The 14,182-nt window shown below is 42.7% G+C and overlaps 2 protein-coding genes across 2 annotated transcripts in view; both read right to left on the bottom strand.

The window, feature by feature from the left end:
• The window catches only part of ak3 (adenylate kinase 3), a 465,380-nt gene that overhangs the window by 130,322 nt on the left and 320,876 nt on the right, over window positions 1-14,182 (bottom strand). The window lies entirely within an intron of this gene.
• On the bottom strand, window positions 3,466-13,326 carry LOC306939798 (pseudouridylate synthase 1 homolog). Its single transcript, XM_079524505.1, has 6 exons — window positions 12,953-13,326; window positions 12,254-12,495; window positions 10,887-11,024; window positions 7,319-7,421; window positions 5,222-5,922; window positions 3,466-3,691 (listed from the first exon to the last, which is right to left on the bottom strand). Exons 1-6 carry the CDS (start codon window positions 13,017-13,019, stop codon window positions 3,659-3,661), a joined length of 1,284 nt encoding a protein of 427 aa, XP_079380631.1. The 5' UTR covers window positions 13,020-13,326; the 3' UTR covers window positions 3,466-3,658.

Here is a 14,182-nt window from a genome sequence, read left to right as displayed (position 1 = left end):
ATACAAATGGAACAGAATTGACCTGTAAGGTTCCATTTGTACACTCTCAAGAGTTATTGGGGTCCTTGAAATTTAAAAAGTTTGAGAATCACTGTTCTGCACTAAATGGAACAGCCTTAATGTGTATAATTGTAAAGACCTGTGAGTGTGAAGGAAGAGACCCGGTGCCCAATTCCAGGTCAGGATATAGACAGCCATACCATACTGCACCGAACTGCGGGCACGCCTATAGTAGTCAGGATATGTAGACTCTGTGTATTTGCATTATGATGTTTTTGAGTGGTGCAACCGTGCAACCACTCCCTTACGGAGCTGTGTGTGTGTGGGTGGCTGGCTGGCTGGCTGGGTCTGAGCACGAAAACAGCACGGTTGTTTTTCACCACCTGTGCGGTACAGTACAGTACAGTACACTCGAGTACAGTACAGTACAGTACAGTAGTAGAGGGACACCCACATGGTATCTCTGTCATTTCTCAACCGCTTCGGACGCGGGGCGGCTCGCTGGAAACCGGCCCGGCCTCCTGGCTGCGTTCCTGTGGGTCTGGAACTTCCGGGGACCAAAAGTAAATTTACACATGTATGAATATTATATGCAAGTGCAGATTTCAATGTAGTGTCAATGTGATGTATAGATTGCATTATACAAGTTCTCAAATCTACAAGCTCTCAAATTTTGCTACATATATCAAACCTCATAGCCTATAGCCATATTTCCCTTCTTTCTTTACATAAGCCTTTGTAGGAGTGAGTGAGGATAGAGGAGCTAGGAGTGTAGAATATCTCAGGTGCTATAGCTACAGTATAATATTATGTTTGTTTTCTTGTGGAAGAGACCCTTTTTTGTATTTTTAGTGTAAATAATATAGGAGACCCTATGGCTGTGCCGTTTGTAAATGAGCTAAATGAGACCCTACAAGTGTGCTGTGTGGAACAAGCTTAAAGGACCACTTTTCAACTTATCTTCATATATAGAATAGAGGGTATGCGCGTGACATCATCAAACCTGTAAGTTATGCGGGCATGCCTACTGAGTGGCAAAAACTACTTTCTGGCCTTGACAGCCCTTACATCCAAACAGAAAAGTCCTTATTTGATTGCATTAAATGACGTTAAACAACATTAAATTCACTTTGCCACTCGATCTGCCATTCACTTTATGCATTCACATACCCTCTATTTGGTCCTGACTAATGTTCATGATAAAATACCACATTTCTTTTCTACTCGGTCTGTGTCTCATAGGAGGGCTGTGGGCAGTTCAGAAACCCGTCCACCGGTGACATCATCGTTAGGCAGTTTTTGAGTGGTGTAAACCACTCCTACAACTGGCTTTGTTAGTTTACGTGTCTGTCTGTCTGTTCGTACCAAAAAATGAGCATGGTTGCTATGGTCACCCAGTTCACACGGGTGTGATTTCATTACGTCAGACCACAGCTGATCAGTCTATATAAGACCTTACACCACTCAGTTCATACGGGTGTGATTTTTATTTATTTTTTAAAAACAAGATTTAAAAATATATATGGAGCAACAAAGAGAGTCAACCAAGTGCTCGATGGAGGTGCAATAAAAGTTTAAAAGAAATGTAGACTGACTGGTGCTTCAAAGATCAATGGGACTGGAATACTAGAGAAAAGGTTGTGATCCGAGCACTAAAACATTAAAAAAAAAAGGAGGGTGGAAATAAAATACTTTATTTAGGAATGTTAAAAAAGCCAACATGCTTCGACTCTAAGAGCTGACAAACAAGCGTTTGATACATACTGAGACATATCTACGTATGATAATTTGCCCATCAGTGTTAGAGCTCACGCGCGCGCGCGCACACACACACACACACACACACACACACACACGCACTTCTGGGTGTGTAATTCCCACACTAATGCTGATTGCCTGATTTGCCTGTCTCAGTATAATATGGACTTGCTTGTTTTTCTCATACCTACCCTGATTAGAGTCGAAACAGTTGGCTTTTTAACATTCCTAAATTAAGTACCTTGATTTTAGTTCCACCAACCTCTCATTTTTAAACATTCTTGAGTGCTCGGATCGCCGCCTTTTCTCTAGTTAAAAATATATACATTTAGATTTGTATTATCGTGAGAACGATGGCTTCAATTTTCGCATTGCAACTTTTCAGGACTAGAAAGCCTGCAGCTTCTATTAGATTGGATTCCCCATCGATGATGTCACTGGTGGACAGGTTTCTGAACTGCCCACAGCCCTCCTATGAGACAGACAAAAAATGGTAGTATTTTTTATCATTAACAGTGATGACCAATTATATGAAGATAGGTTGAAAAGTGGTGAAGTGGTCCTTCGATGTTTCTCATTTTATTTCCCTTGCCTTGATCTCCTACCACCCTCCCTCTTGGAAAAATAACATGATGGGAACCATTTCACCCACTTTTTGACTTGTAAAACTGTGATGTGACAATAAAAAGATTATTCTGAATAAGGACCTGAGATGCAGCCTATAAAGGCACCAGTGCCTGGCACTTAGAAGTTGATACTCGTGAGTCATATTGTGGGATTATAAATGAACAGTCCACAGTGGTTTTCAATGTAATGGGTCCCGGGACTCAGGGGTGGTCTTTTAGATGGCAGATGGGTCCCATGGACATTGTAGGAGTCCCGCTTCAATGACGTTAGGAGTCATATCTTTGTCACGTTTACAAATTGCAGCATTTAACTCCCATTTCATCTTGTATGGTTATAATATGGTTATATTCATGTATAAAATGTATCTGAAAGAAATAAACACAATTCTACATCTAACAATTGCAAAGAGTTATGCAAACAACAGTGCAAAGTATATGCAAACAAAGTAAATTAAACAGCACCAAATTACAGTACAGTGCTGAGTACAGTAGTGCGTCCATGGGACCCCCAGAAAGGTCCACGGATGGGTCCATTATCAATAATCTGCGTTTTGGGATGCAAAATGCACCCTATAGAGTGTCGCAGTCCCGCCCCCTTTCATGACGACGCCAGGCCCAGGAGTCGTACAAAGCCAACTCGAGTTGTGACAAATCATGACAACAAACACAATATTTTGGACCAAACAAATAATTACAAAGAAGAAAAACATCAAAAAAGTGTTGTAACATCGAGTTGGCTTTGTCCGCAGCGTAAAAGTCTTTAAATAAATACTTTTTGAAAAGTCTGAGGAAAATGAACAGGGAATTATTTTCCGGGTCTCTCGAGGGGGGCGGACTGCGACGCTCTATTAGCATCACTGAGTCCAATTGAGTAACTACTGTGGCCACTGGCCAGTCACAAGCTAGTGGAAATGTAATAAGAATACAGAGCCCTCACAATAATCTAGGAACACGCTAGAATATGTAATTTATTAAAGTAAGAATGACCAATATCACACTAAACAGAATGAGAAAATCTGGAAAAAAAGGTCAGAATTAGCATGTTTGTTCATTATGCATGAAGAGAACTGGACTACACGCCACAACCAGGGCACAGCAAGTCAGAGAGAGGCTTTTGGGAGGGCATTGTATTTTAATAATAATTGCATAAGATAACCAAAATGTAGATATAACATGTCAATGCACAAAATTGACATTCATGACAATAATTTCATACAGAAAAAGTCAGTGGCAAAAGATCTGCGAAGATGCTTATCTTCGAATCAGGAGAAGACCTAATCTGATCCATTGCCCTCATCTTCATCATCCTGAAAAGAGAAGAAATAGTCAGAAACTACATAGAGAAAACAAGGCCAAACGTTTGCCCACTCTCACTCTCTCTCTCTCTCTCTCTCTCTGGTTGTTGCTGGCTGCAATGCTATCCCATTGGCCGAGAAGTCGGCTAGAGGCAAAAATTGTCTGGTTGCCTAGAGACGAGGCAGCCAATCAGAAAGATAGGTGACTACGGCAGCCAATGAAAGTTGCCACTACCAACCTGATAGATTGTAGACCTAAGAGTATAAATATAATAGAGCGTCGCAGTCCCGCCTCCTACCCTGGACCAGGAAATGATTCTCCGTTCATTTTCCTCATAGACATTTCTTAAAGTATTTATTTAAAGACGGTTACGCTGCGGACAAAGCCAACTCGAGTCGTGACAACTCATGACAACACAAACAATATTTTGGACCAAACAAATAATTACAAAGAAGAAAAACAACAAAAAAAGTGTTGTAACCTGCCGTTTTTTTCTTCTTTCTAATTATTTGTTCGGCCCAAAGATTTTTGTTTGTTGTCATGATTTGTCACGACTCGAGTTGGCTTTGTCCGCGGCGTAACCGTCTTTAAATAAATACTTTAAGAAATGTCTATGAGGAAAATGAACGGAGAATCATTTCCTGGTCCAGGGTAGGAGGCGCTGGGTGAGAAATTGTTACTATCTGTTTAATTTCTTGTTATTGTTATTGTTACTATTATTATTATTATTGTTAATATTATTAATATCATCATTATGTATTTTCATTCATGTTTTAATTTTATTATAACTAGCTTAAGCTCCCTTGGCAGCTTTAAGGAAGACCACTCGATAAGCCCTTCTGGGTTTTTTTGGTCTTTCCGGCACATTTTCTTTTCTGATTTTTTATTTTTATTTTTATACAAATGTATTTCATTCCATTTGTAATTTCCTTTGTCTTTCTTTTAATGTACATTACGTGCAAATAAAACTAAACTAAACTAAACTAAACTAAACTCAATGCAAGTGGATTCTGAAGTCTGGTGAGGTCTCTATTAAATATATACTCTTAAGATTGTAGACCAGCTTGCTTCGCAGCTGGTAAAAAAAACCCCACAATCATACTTGTGTGAAGTGAGGGGCGCTCTTATTATCGTACATCATCATAGGTCACATTCTGTGCTCGGCCAATGAAATCATCACATTCCGTGCTCATACGCACATACACACAAAGAGGTGCATATGTGGGGGGGGTATGTTAAATATGCGGTGCGTATGCGGGGCTATGTTATTTTTCGTTTAACCCATTTTGTGCGGGAACCCCTTTTGGTGTTAGCATTATGTTATGCTTTAGCTATTGAAAAATAGCAGATCTACAAGCTCATAGCGCGCCATCGAGTGGCGCGCTACGAGCTTGTAGGTCTGCTATTTTTGAAAAATCGAAGAACGACTGACATAGAAACATAGCTTTTTCAGAAAACTGTCAGGATGTAGAAGACATTTTTAGAATCTGATTTCAGAACATAACACCATCATTTCTACAACATCCCCAGTTCCCACGTACCTGTTTCTGGTCCTTCTCTTCCTGCGAATGCGTAGAAGTGGCCTCAAAGTCATGGCAAGGAAGCGTGGCCATCCAGCTAACCATGGAGCCCTCTTGGCATTCCGTCTCCACGATGCTCGGATAGATGTGGTCCTCCTTGAAGGTCTTGATGGACCCTTCCTCTTGGCTCCATTCGAGGCGCTCGTGAAGGCCGTCCCCTCCGAAACGCTTGTTGTACCTGTCAAAATGTACCTGTTCCAGAACCAGGCCCAACCCGGGAGCCTTGGGAACGTCGACCTTATCCTCGCCCCAGCTCCGCTCCATCACGTCCTCCTTCGCGTAGCCCTTGATCACGGCGACGACGAGGCCGATCATCTTGCGAATCTGGTGCAGCATGAAGCTCTGGCCTCGCACCACGATCACGGAGAACTCGGCGCCGCCGCGGGCGAACGGCTGTCCGCAGGACATCTCGGTGATGTAGCGGCGGGCACTGGGGTCTTTGGGGCCCTTCTGAGAGGTGAAATTGTGGAAGTTGTGAGTGCCCTTGTAGAGTGCAAAGAGACGGTTCACCCTCTCGAGTGTCTCTGGTTCCAGGCGGAAGGCAGCTGAGTTTTGGACGTCGTAGTCCTTCGGGGCGAATGCCACCGTGGGAAGCATGTACGAGTATGTGCGAGCGTCACAATTGTTTTTGGAATTGAAGCCCTGGGTCACTCGCTTAAATCCTGTGAAAACAAAAACAAAAGAATCACAGATTAAATCTGGGAGAAATAGGAAAATACAAAGCCTGAAAGTTTTCTAAAAAACCTACGTTTCTTTGTCAGTGGTGCTCAACAAATTCATGTCAAGGACCCCCAGAATTATCTGTATTTGGCTGCGGACCCCCATCTGAAAATATGTAGTTCCAGGGACCTCCCAGAAGCAAACATTTGAGTTAAAAATGTTCGCTCTGAAAGAATATATATTCATTCTTGCACCACATTTTCACCATTTTTCAAAAATAGCAGACCTACAAGCTCGTAGCGCGGCACTCGGTGCCGCACTATGAGCTTGTAGATCTGCAATTTTTCAATAGCTAAAGTATAACATAATGCTTAAAACACCAAAAGGGGTTACCGCCCAGAATGGGTTTTAATATAGAAAATCACTGTGAAGTGAGGGGCGCTCTTATCATCGTACATCATCATACATCATCTCATTCCGGCCAATCAGAATTTGCGTGTTAAGTTTGCGTTTACACAAACACTCAAAACCGTCCATTCATTGTCAATGGCATTTAATCTATGTTACAGGGACGGCTCCAGGGGGGGCAAGAGGGGGCTTTAGCCCCTTCTGGTGGAGGCTTAGCCCCCCTCCAAACAAGCCAAATTGACTGACTTCTATGTAAACCAAGATTCATTAGCCCCCCCACCCCTAAGCCCCCCTCCAAACAAGCCAAATTGACTGACTTCTAATGTAAACCAAGATTCATTAGCCCCCCCCTCTAAATAGCCAGCCCCTCCATAGCACCCCCCCCCCAGTCACAATTTCCTGGAGCCGTCGCTGGTATGTTAGGACAACGTTTGTGTTGCACACACACTAAAATCTAGACATAGGAAGGGACAGCGCTCTCTTGGACATGTTAGTGATGATATAATAAATTTTAAAAAAAATCACACTTGTGTAAAGTGAGGGGCGCTCTTATCATCATACATCATCATGTGTTGCAGACGTTTATCCGACATACTAAAAGACCCACATGCACTGTGGTTTTTTGAGTGGTGCAACCACTCCAAGGAACAGCAACGTCCCTATGTTTAGAGTACCAAAAGGGGGCGCTGTTGCACCACTCACTTCAGACTGGTCTGATTATTATTTTTGAGTGGTGCAAAACAACCAGCTTTGTTTGTATCCGTGTTTGTGTGTACCTGTACGTGGGGCCCAAAATAATGAGCATGGTTACTATGGTCACTGACATTACGTCAGACCACAGCTGATCAGGCTATATAAGACCTTGCACCACTCAGTTCACACGGGTGTGATTTTTTTAATCACCTGTGCTGTGGGTTAAAAATCATGTGCTGTGGGCTATATATATATATATATATATATATATATATATATATGGGAATGAAGACTTACCAAGGACTTGAATCTGTGGTGGCAGATTCTCATTGATCTTCTTAACAATGTCTTCAATCAACCACAGTTTGAGAGACACGACTTGGCCAGCTGCAGACACACCCTGAAAACAGAGAAGAATGCGTTTGTATTTGTCATACGGTGTATTGAATTAAATAGAATACATTAAATTAAGTACCGGTACATTTAACTTGTAAAGTCTAGGGGGCCAATCCCAATTAATGGATTAACCTCAACTTTCAATAATACCTGACAATAATATTGAAGGAAGGGAGCTGTCCGTGTGAAGCTTGCAGAAAAGTGGAGATATTTTTACTAAAATGTACACATTTTCTGCCTCAACTTTATAAAGAATTATTGTGAGACTGCGAGTAAACACAGAGCACTACAGATTATAATGCAGGCGCAGCAATTCTTTATGAGTAAGGCATAGCCAATACGAGGTAGGCACCCCCCGCAGATTCATAAGACAGAAGTTACCGAAATACAATGTATATTTATGTTGAAACTTGGTAGCTGTAACTTATATTGTTATAGGCTACAATAGTTAGATGATTGGTAAATGATTAACCATGACAATATTGACAACGACATACACTTTTATTTTGTACTTTCTTGAACCATGCACAAGCACAGCAGCACCAGTCAGGTGCATGCACCTCTTGGTACCACAGCACCTCAAAGGCCCTGTGCCTGTGGTACCTCAAAGGCTCCAGACTTCCCAAAACAAACTGGTCAGGCTCCTACTTGGCCTCACCCCCCTCACCCCTGCCCACTTTGACAGGCTGGAATGGCTTAGGGTCGATGACAGAGTACAGCATCTTGCAATGGGTCTGGTCCACAAGATTCGCTACACCACCAAGATACCCATGTACCTGTCTAAATACTTCCTTAATGTTAACGAAGTCCACACCCACAACACCAGAGGGAGTGCAACAAACCATGTGCAACCCAGATTCGGCACAAACAAGGGACTAAATTCTTTCCGCTCCTATGCCACCAAAATGTGGAACGCCCTACCAACAGTCAGTAAGACATGCAAATCCCTTGACTCCTTCAAAACCGCTCTCAAAGGGCACCTACAGACGGCTGCAATTCGAAACTGGCCCCTGTATAATCTGAATCCCCTCCCCCCACCACCCACCCCTTTCCCCCTCAATGTATATGTTTTGTTCCCCTTTTTTACCTCCTTTATGATGAATTCCCGTTCTGCTCTTTGGCTTTATAGAAGTGTATATTTGTACGTCTCTAAATGTTTTGATGATGTGAACATGTGGACCCTCTTGTAAACAAGTGTAATGCTTTATTGGGTCGTCCACTCACAGTTAACAGTCTTTGTATTGAGTTGTGCTTGAAATGTACTGTAATTCTGCAAACTGTTAATAAATATTTCAATCATATCAATCAGATATAATGGGCCTACATGAGAGAAAAGGGGGGGGGGGGGGGGGAAGAGTATAATATATGATAATATATTAATAATAGACAGACATAATCTGTCTGCCTATTAGTGCTCTTTCAAATGTCAGTGTCAAAACAGAGTCTCGTTTTTTTCCACTATATTGAAGCCAAGATACCAGCTGCTGTTATGCACGTAATTTCCCATTGATTTCAGTAGCTAGGAATTTTGTTAGCTGTGTTGGTAGCTCCTCGATAGCTGATAGAATCCCGATTGTCTCTGTAGAGGCCGACAGTCCAACGGATGCAAAAACAGTCAGGGACGGACCTCTGGTTCTCCCCCAGCTCGGGTGGTGGTGGTGGTGGTGGTGAGCGGGGCTGGTGTGCTTGCTGGCCAGCCGCTGTAAGCAGTGCCTTGGTGGGAGCCTACCCTGCAGGTTTAGACGCCCTCGCGTCGGAAATAAGTTTGCCCTACTAGACAAACTTTTTTTTTCTTTCTCCGGTGCTATTGCCGTCTCTCTGCTCTGCTTTCTCAGTCTTTCAAATGAAGACGGGTTTTGTGTGTGTGTGTGTGTGTGTGGTGTTAATTTATATGTCGTCACGTGAAAACCGGTTCTGTGAATGGGGGGGGGGGGGGGGGGGGTTGGGGCCATGCAGGCACCTGGCAGACACGTTTCACACCAGAGGGTGAAAAGACTCTCAAGCCCCTCCAGACAACCAGTCTTCTGTCTGTCTGTCAGGCTTGAGTAGCGGCTAGGCGGCGGCCTATATAGACGATATCATTTAATAATTCATTAATTTTGTCGGAGGGGAGGCAGACACGTAGCCATGTAAGGCAGCTGCCTGCCTTTGCTTACAGTAAATCTGCCCCCGTTATAATTCCGCCGCAATGACTCCCTCCTCATGGGTGTGTTCTATGGCTCCGTACGGAATAAATACATTAGTAAATGTATTATACCACAGCCATCCAGAGCAAACCAGTAAGATAAACTCAGGTGTTGCAATGTGTTGTGAGCTTGTAGATCGGGTATTTTCTATTTTTGCAACGAAAAAAAGAATTGCATAGTTCTAACCACTCTTATGCCTTGAAATAAATGGACATGGATTTAACATTGTTCCTGTAGCTTAATGAAATTAACTCAAGGCACCGCTCACTTCGCACTAGTGGGTGTGATTTTGTTAAGTTATAAGTAGTTAAGTGTGACTGTGGGTTATATAAATACCACGGTGAGGCCTTTAGGAGGGCCATTCAATACCACGGTGAGGCCTTTAGGAGGGCCATTCAAGCCGCAAGTGGAGCCTGTAGCACCACCATGCAGAACCATTGCGGCTCGAGAATCCACCACTCCTGAATGACGTGCCTGGTGCCGGGAGTCTGGTGCAACGCACAGGTCCTGGACCTGGTGAGAGCAGGAGTGGACCTGGTGAGACGTAGGAGGGTCCCGGACAGGACTCGGCCCCACAGAGCCTAGTCCGTCCACGTGCCAGTTCCTCTTACTCACAGTTCCGGCAGAGTAGTTCCGGAGCATCGGATTGTGTGGCCCTGTCTTTCCCTAATGGGACTGATCGAGGGTAGCTACTGGGACGTAAGTCGGGACTTGATCACCCCCGGCTAGGTCACCTGAGTGAGGGGTATGATGTTCAGAGACCCGAAACCCCGATGACCATAGGATACATCACTGAGGAGGATACGTCCCAGGTGCATCCTTGCGATGTATTTTTGAGTGGTGCAACCACTCCCTTACGGAGCTGTGTGTGTGGGTGGGTGGCTCGCTGGGTGGGTGCGTCTGAGCACGAAAACAGCATGGTTGTTTTTCACCACCTGTGCGCAACCTAACACACACAAACACACACGCACATATTTACTGTATATATAGTGATTTCGGGTGTGCCAGTACAGTAGAGGGTACAGTAGAGGGACCCCCACACGGTAACTGTCATTTCTCAACCGTTTCGGACGCGGGGCGGCTCGCCGGAATCGTACAGGGACCCTGGGTGCGTTCCTGTGGGTCTGGAACTCCCCCCCCCCCCCCACCCCCCGGGGGACCCCCGCACAGAGTTGCACCACTCACTTCACACGGGTCAGGTGTGATTTTGTTTTCTGGGTGCAAGGGATTTGGCATAAATCTAGTTACTATTGAATGTCCTGTGCTCATGTACGTTATGTTACCTTATCTGTTCTGGCACATCTTTGGAAAGACATTTTCTTCATATCATCGCCGTGATTCTCAGGAATGCAGCCCGACTTAATAAGTGCAGAGACCAGGTCATCTTCAATGGTTCGAAACTGTATGCTCCCAGTGTTCCTCTGTAACATTCAAAAGGAGACATTGTTTAAACTGTATGCTCCCAGTGTTCCTCTGTAACATTCAAAAGGAGACATTGTTTAAACTGTATGCTCCCAGTGTTCATCTGTAACATTCAAAAGGAGACATTGTTTAAACTGTATGCTCCCAGTGTTCCTCTGTAACATTCAAAAGGAGACATTGTTTAAACTGTATGCTCCCAGTGTTCCTCTGTAACATTCAAAACTCATTCATTAAACTGTATGCTCCCAGTGTTCCTCTGTAACATTCAAAAGGAGACATTGTTTAAACTGTATGCTCCCAGTGTTCCTCTGTAACATTCAAAAGGAGACATTGTAAACTGTATGCTCCCAGTGTTCCTCTGTAACATTCAAAACTCATTCATTAAACTGTATGCTCCCAGTGTTCCTCTGTAACATTCAAAAGGAGACATTGTAAACTGTATGCTCCCAGTGTTCCTCTGTAACATTCAAAAGGAGACATTGTTTAAACTGTATGCTCCCAGTGTTCCTCTGTAACATTCAAAAGGAGACATTGTTTAAACTGTATGCTCCCAGTGTTCCTCTGTAACATTCAAAAGGAGACAGTGTTTAAACTGTATGCTCCCAGTGTTCCTCTGTAACATTCAAAACTCATTCATTAAACTGTATGCTCCCAGTGTTCCTCTGTAACATTCAAAACTCATTCATTAAACTGTATGCTCCCAGTGTTCCTCTGTAACATTCAAAACTCATTCATTAAACTGTATGCTCCCAGTGTTCCTCTGTAACATTCAAAACTCATTCATTAAACTGTATGCTCCCAGTGTTCCTCTGTAACATTCAAAACTCATTCATTAAACTGTATGCTCCCAGTGTTCCTCTGTAACATTCAAAACTCATTCATTAAACTGTATGCTCCCAGTGTTCCTCTGTAACATTCAAAACTCATTCATTAAACTGTATGCTCCCAGTGTTCCTCTGTAACAGGAGAAAGGAGACATTGTAAACTGTATGCTCCCAGTGTTCCTCTGTAACATTCAAAAGGAGACATTGTTGCGAACGCAGTGATTGCGAACGCAGTGAGCATTTATTATTGAGACCCAGCAGATCAAAAGGAGACATTGTTTAAATGCTTAACACAATTAAATCACCGGTTTCAGTTTAACTACAAAGTGTCCAAAATGTAACAATAGTCAATTTGGTTATACTGGGACTTCACACTGTACAGAGACTAAGTTTGTGTACGGTACCTGCATACCGTAGTAGCCCTTCCCAGAGTATGCCAAAAGGAGAACCACTTTCTTTTTGGGATATTTCCTCTCGTCGTCGGTGTTCTCCACCTCTGCCTTGCATCTTTTAGTGTCGTCATGCTCATTCTCCGAAGAGTCCATACTTTTTTCATGGGCTCTTTTCGGTGGCTTCATGGTCTGCGTGATTCCAGACTCCTCGCTCATCATCCACGGCGTGTCAACAATATTACTACAAAAGCAACCTGTGAAAGTATATGCGCATGGCTTCAATCACATTATGGCCATTTCAAAGTAACGCTGGATTGCATAGTAAATTATGCCACAGAATGGCTTGTTAATTGTTTATGTTTTGGCAAGAGCTTGACTGGCTCAGTGGCTCTGATCCATACATATGTCCCAATTTTTCAAAGTAGCTTTTTGATTGATTGATGTATTTATTAAGAGTTTGCAGAATTACAGTACATTTCAAGCACAACTCAATACAAAAAACTGTCAACTGTGAGTGGACGACCCAATAAAGCACTACACTTGTTTACAAGTGGGTCCACCTTGTTCAATTCATCATAACATTTAGAGACGTACAAATATACACTTCTATACAGCCATAGCTAGCTATTCTCGTCAGGCTATGCCTACAAACAATCACATGTATGCAACAGATTCATGTATTAATACATGGCTATAAGTAAGTCGGCTTACCGTTGGTTTTTAAAGTCAACAGTCGTGGTTTAAATAAGGCACTTAATAGCGGTCGAAACATGAGCATTTATTTCTCACTAAGTCATTGCAATGACAACCATTCTCCAAACAGGAGATCTTAAACGGAAAGATACGATCCAAAGGCTGGCTTGTTCCTTACAACAACAAAAAAAAAGAAAGGGGTGAAATAAATAAATAAATCCTTTCCCGAAAACAATACAGCTATCAACGAAATTAAAGACGCACAGTTGATTTATTCACACATAAATCCAGGGTAACTTGGCCGACAAAAAGAGTCGTTCTGTGAACTTGTGTGTGACGCTGTAAAGAACGCTTGCCTTGCATATAAGGAAGAAATGAACAACATACACATGGTCATAGTCAACTTTGACCCTCCTGTGGAAATATCGCGCGACTGCCTGGCAGTGTTGTTGCCATATCCGCTTATTATAAGCCAGTTGGTTCCCAAACCTTTTTCATGATAAGGACACAACAATGGGAAGGTAAGGGTAAGGCACTGTGTTTTTCTATCTAATAATCAGTGGTTTGTTGTCCTATTTGACAAGTTTTCACATGTAAAAAATTATATCTATAGCAGATCTATAAAGCTCACAATGTGCCGCGATGCGACGCATTGTGAGCTTGTAGATCGGCTATTTTCAAAAGGCCGAAATAGATATAGGGCTAAAGTGTTTAATGTATGTTTTGTAATAATAATCCAAATGTCTAAAGTTTTCAAATAAATGTAGTGGAGTTAAATTACAATATTTGGATCTGAGATGTAGTGGAGTAGAAGTAAAAGTACTGAAAGTTGGAAATACTCAAGTAATCTACTAAATACCTCAAAATGTAAGTAACCTACAAGTAAATGTACTTACTTAGTTACTTTCCACCACTGTCAAAGACACACGTGTATGCATGCGATTTGTCAGGTCTAATTGTTTTGCCTATACTAGGAGTCTACGACTATCTCATTAGTCCTACAACCTATCTCAAACCCTCACCCTAACCCTAACCTCCCACGGGGCAGCACACCTAAACCTAACCTTAACCCTCTCCCAACCCTTAAAGGACCACTTCACCACTTCTCTCCACTTCTTCTCATCAACTTCTCTTCCTATAATTGGTCCTAACTAATGTTCATGATAAAATACCACCATTTCTTCCTACTCAGTCTGTGTCTCATAGAAAGGCTGTTGGCAGTTCAGAAAACCATCCACCAGTGACATC

Source organism: Electrona antarctica (genome assembly GCF_951216825.1).
Source record: "Electrona antarctica genome assembly, chromosome: 16".
In the NCBI taxonomy this organism is placed as follows: Eukaryota; Metazoa; Chordata; class Actinopteri; order Myctophiformes; family Myctophidae; genus Electrona; species Electrona antarctica.
Note: the sequence above shows the minus strand (reverse complement) of the source record. Positions and strands in the feature narration are given on the sequence as shown.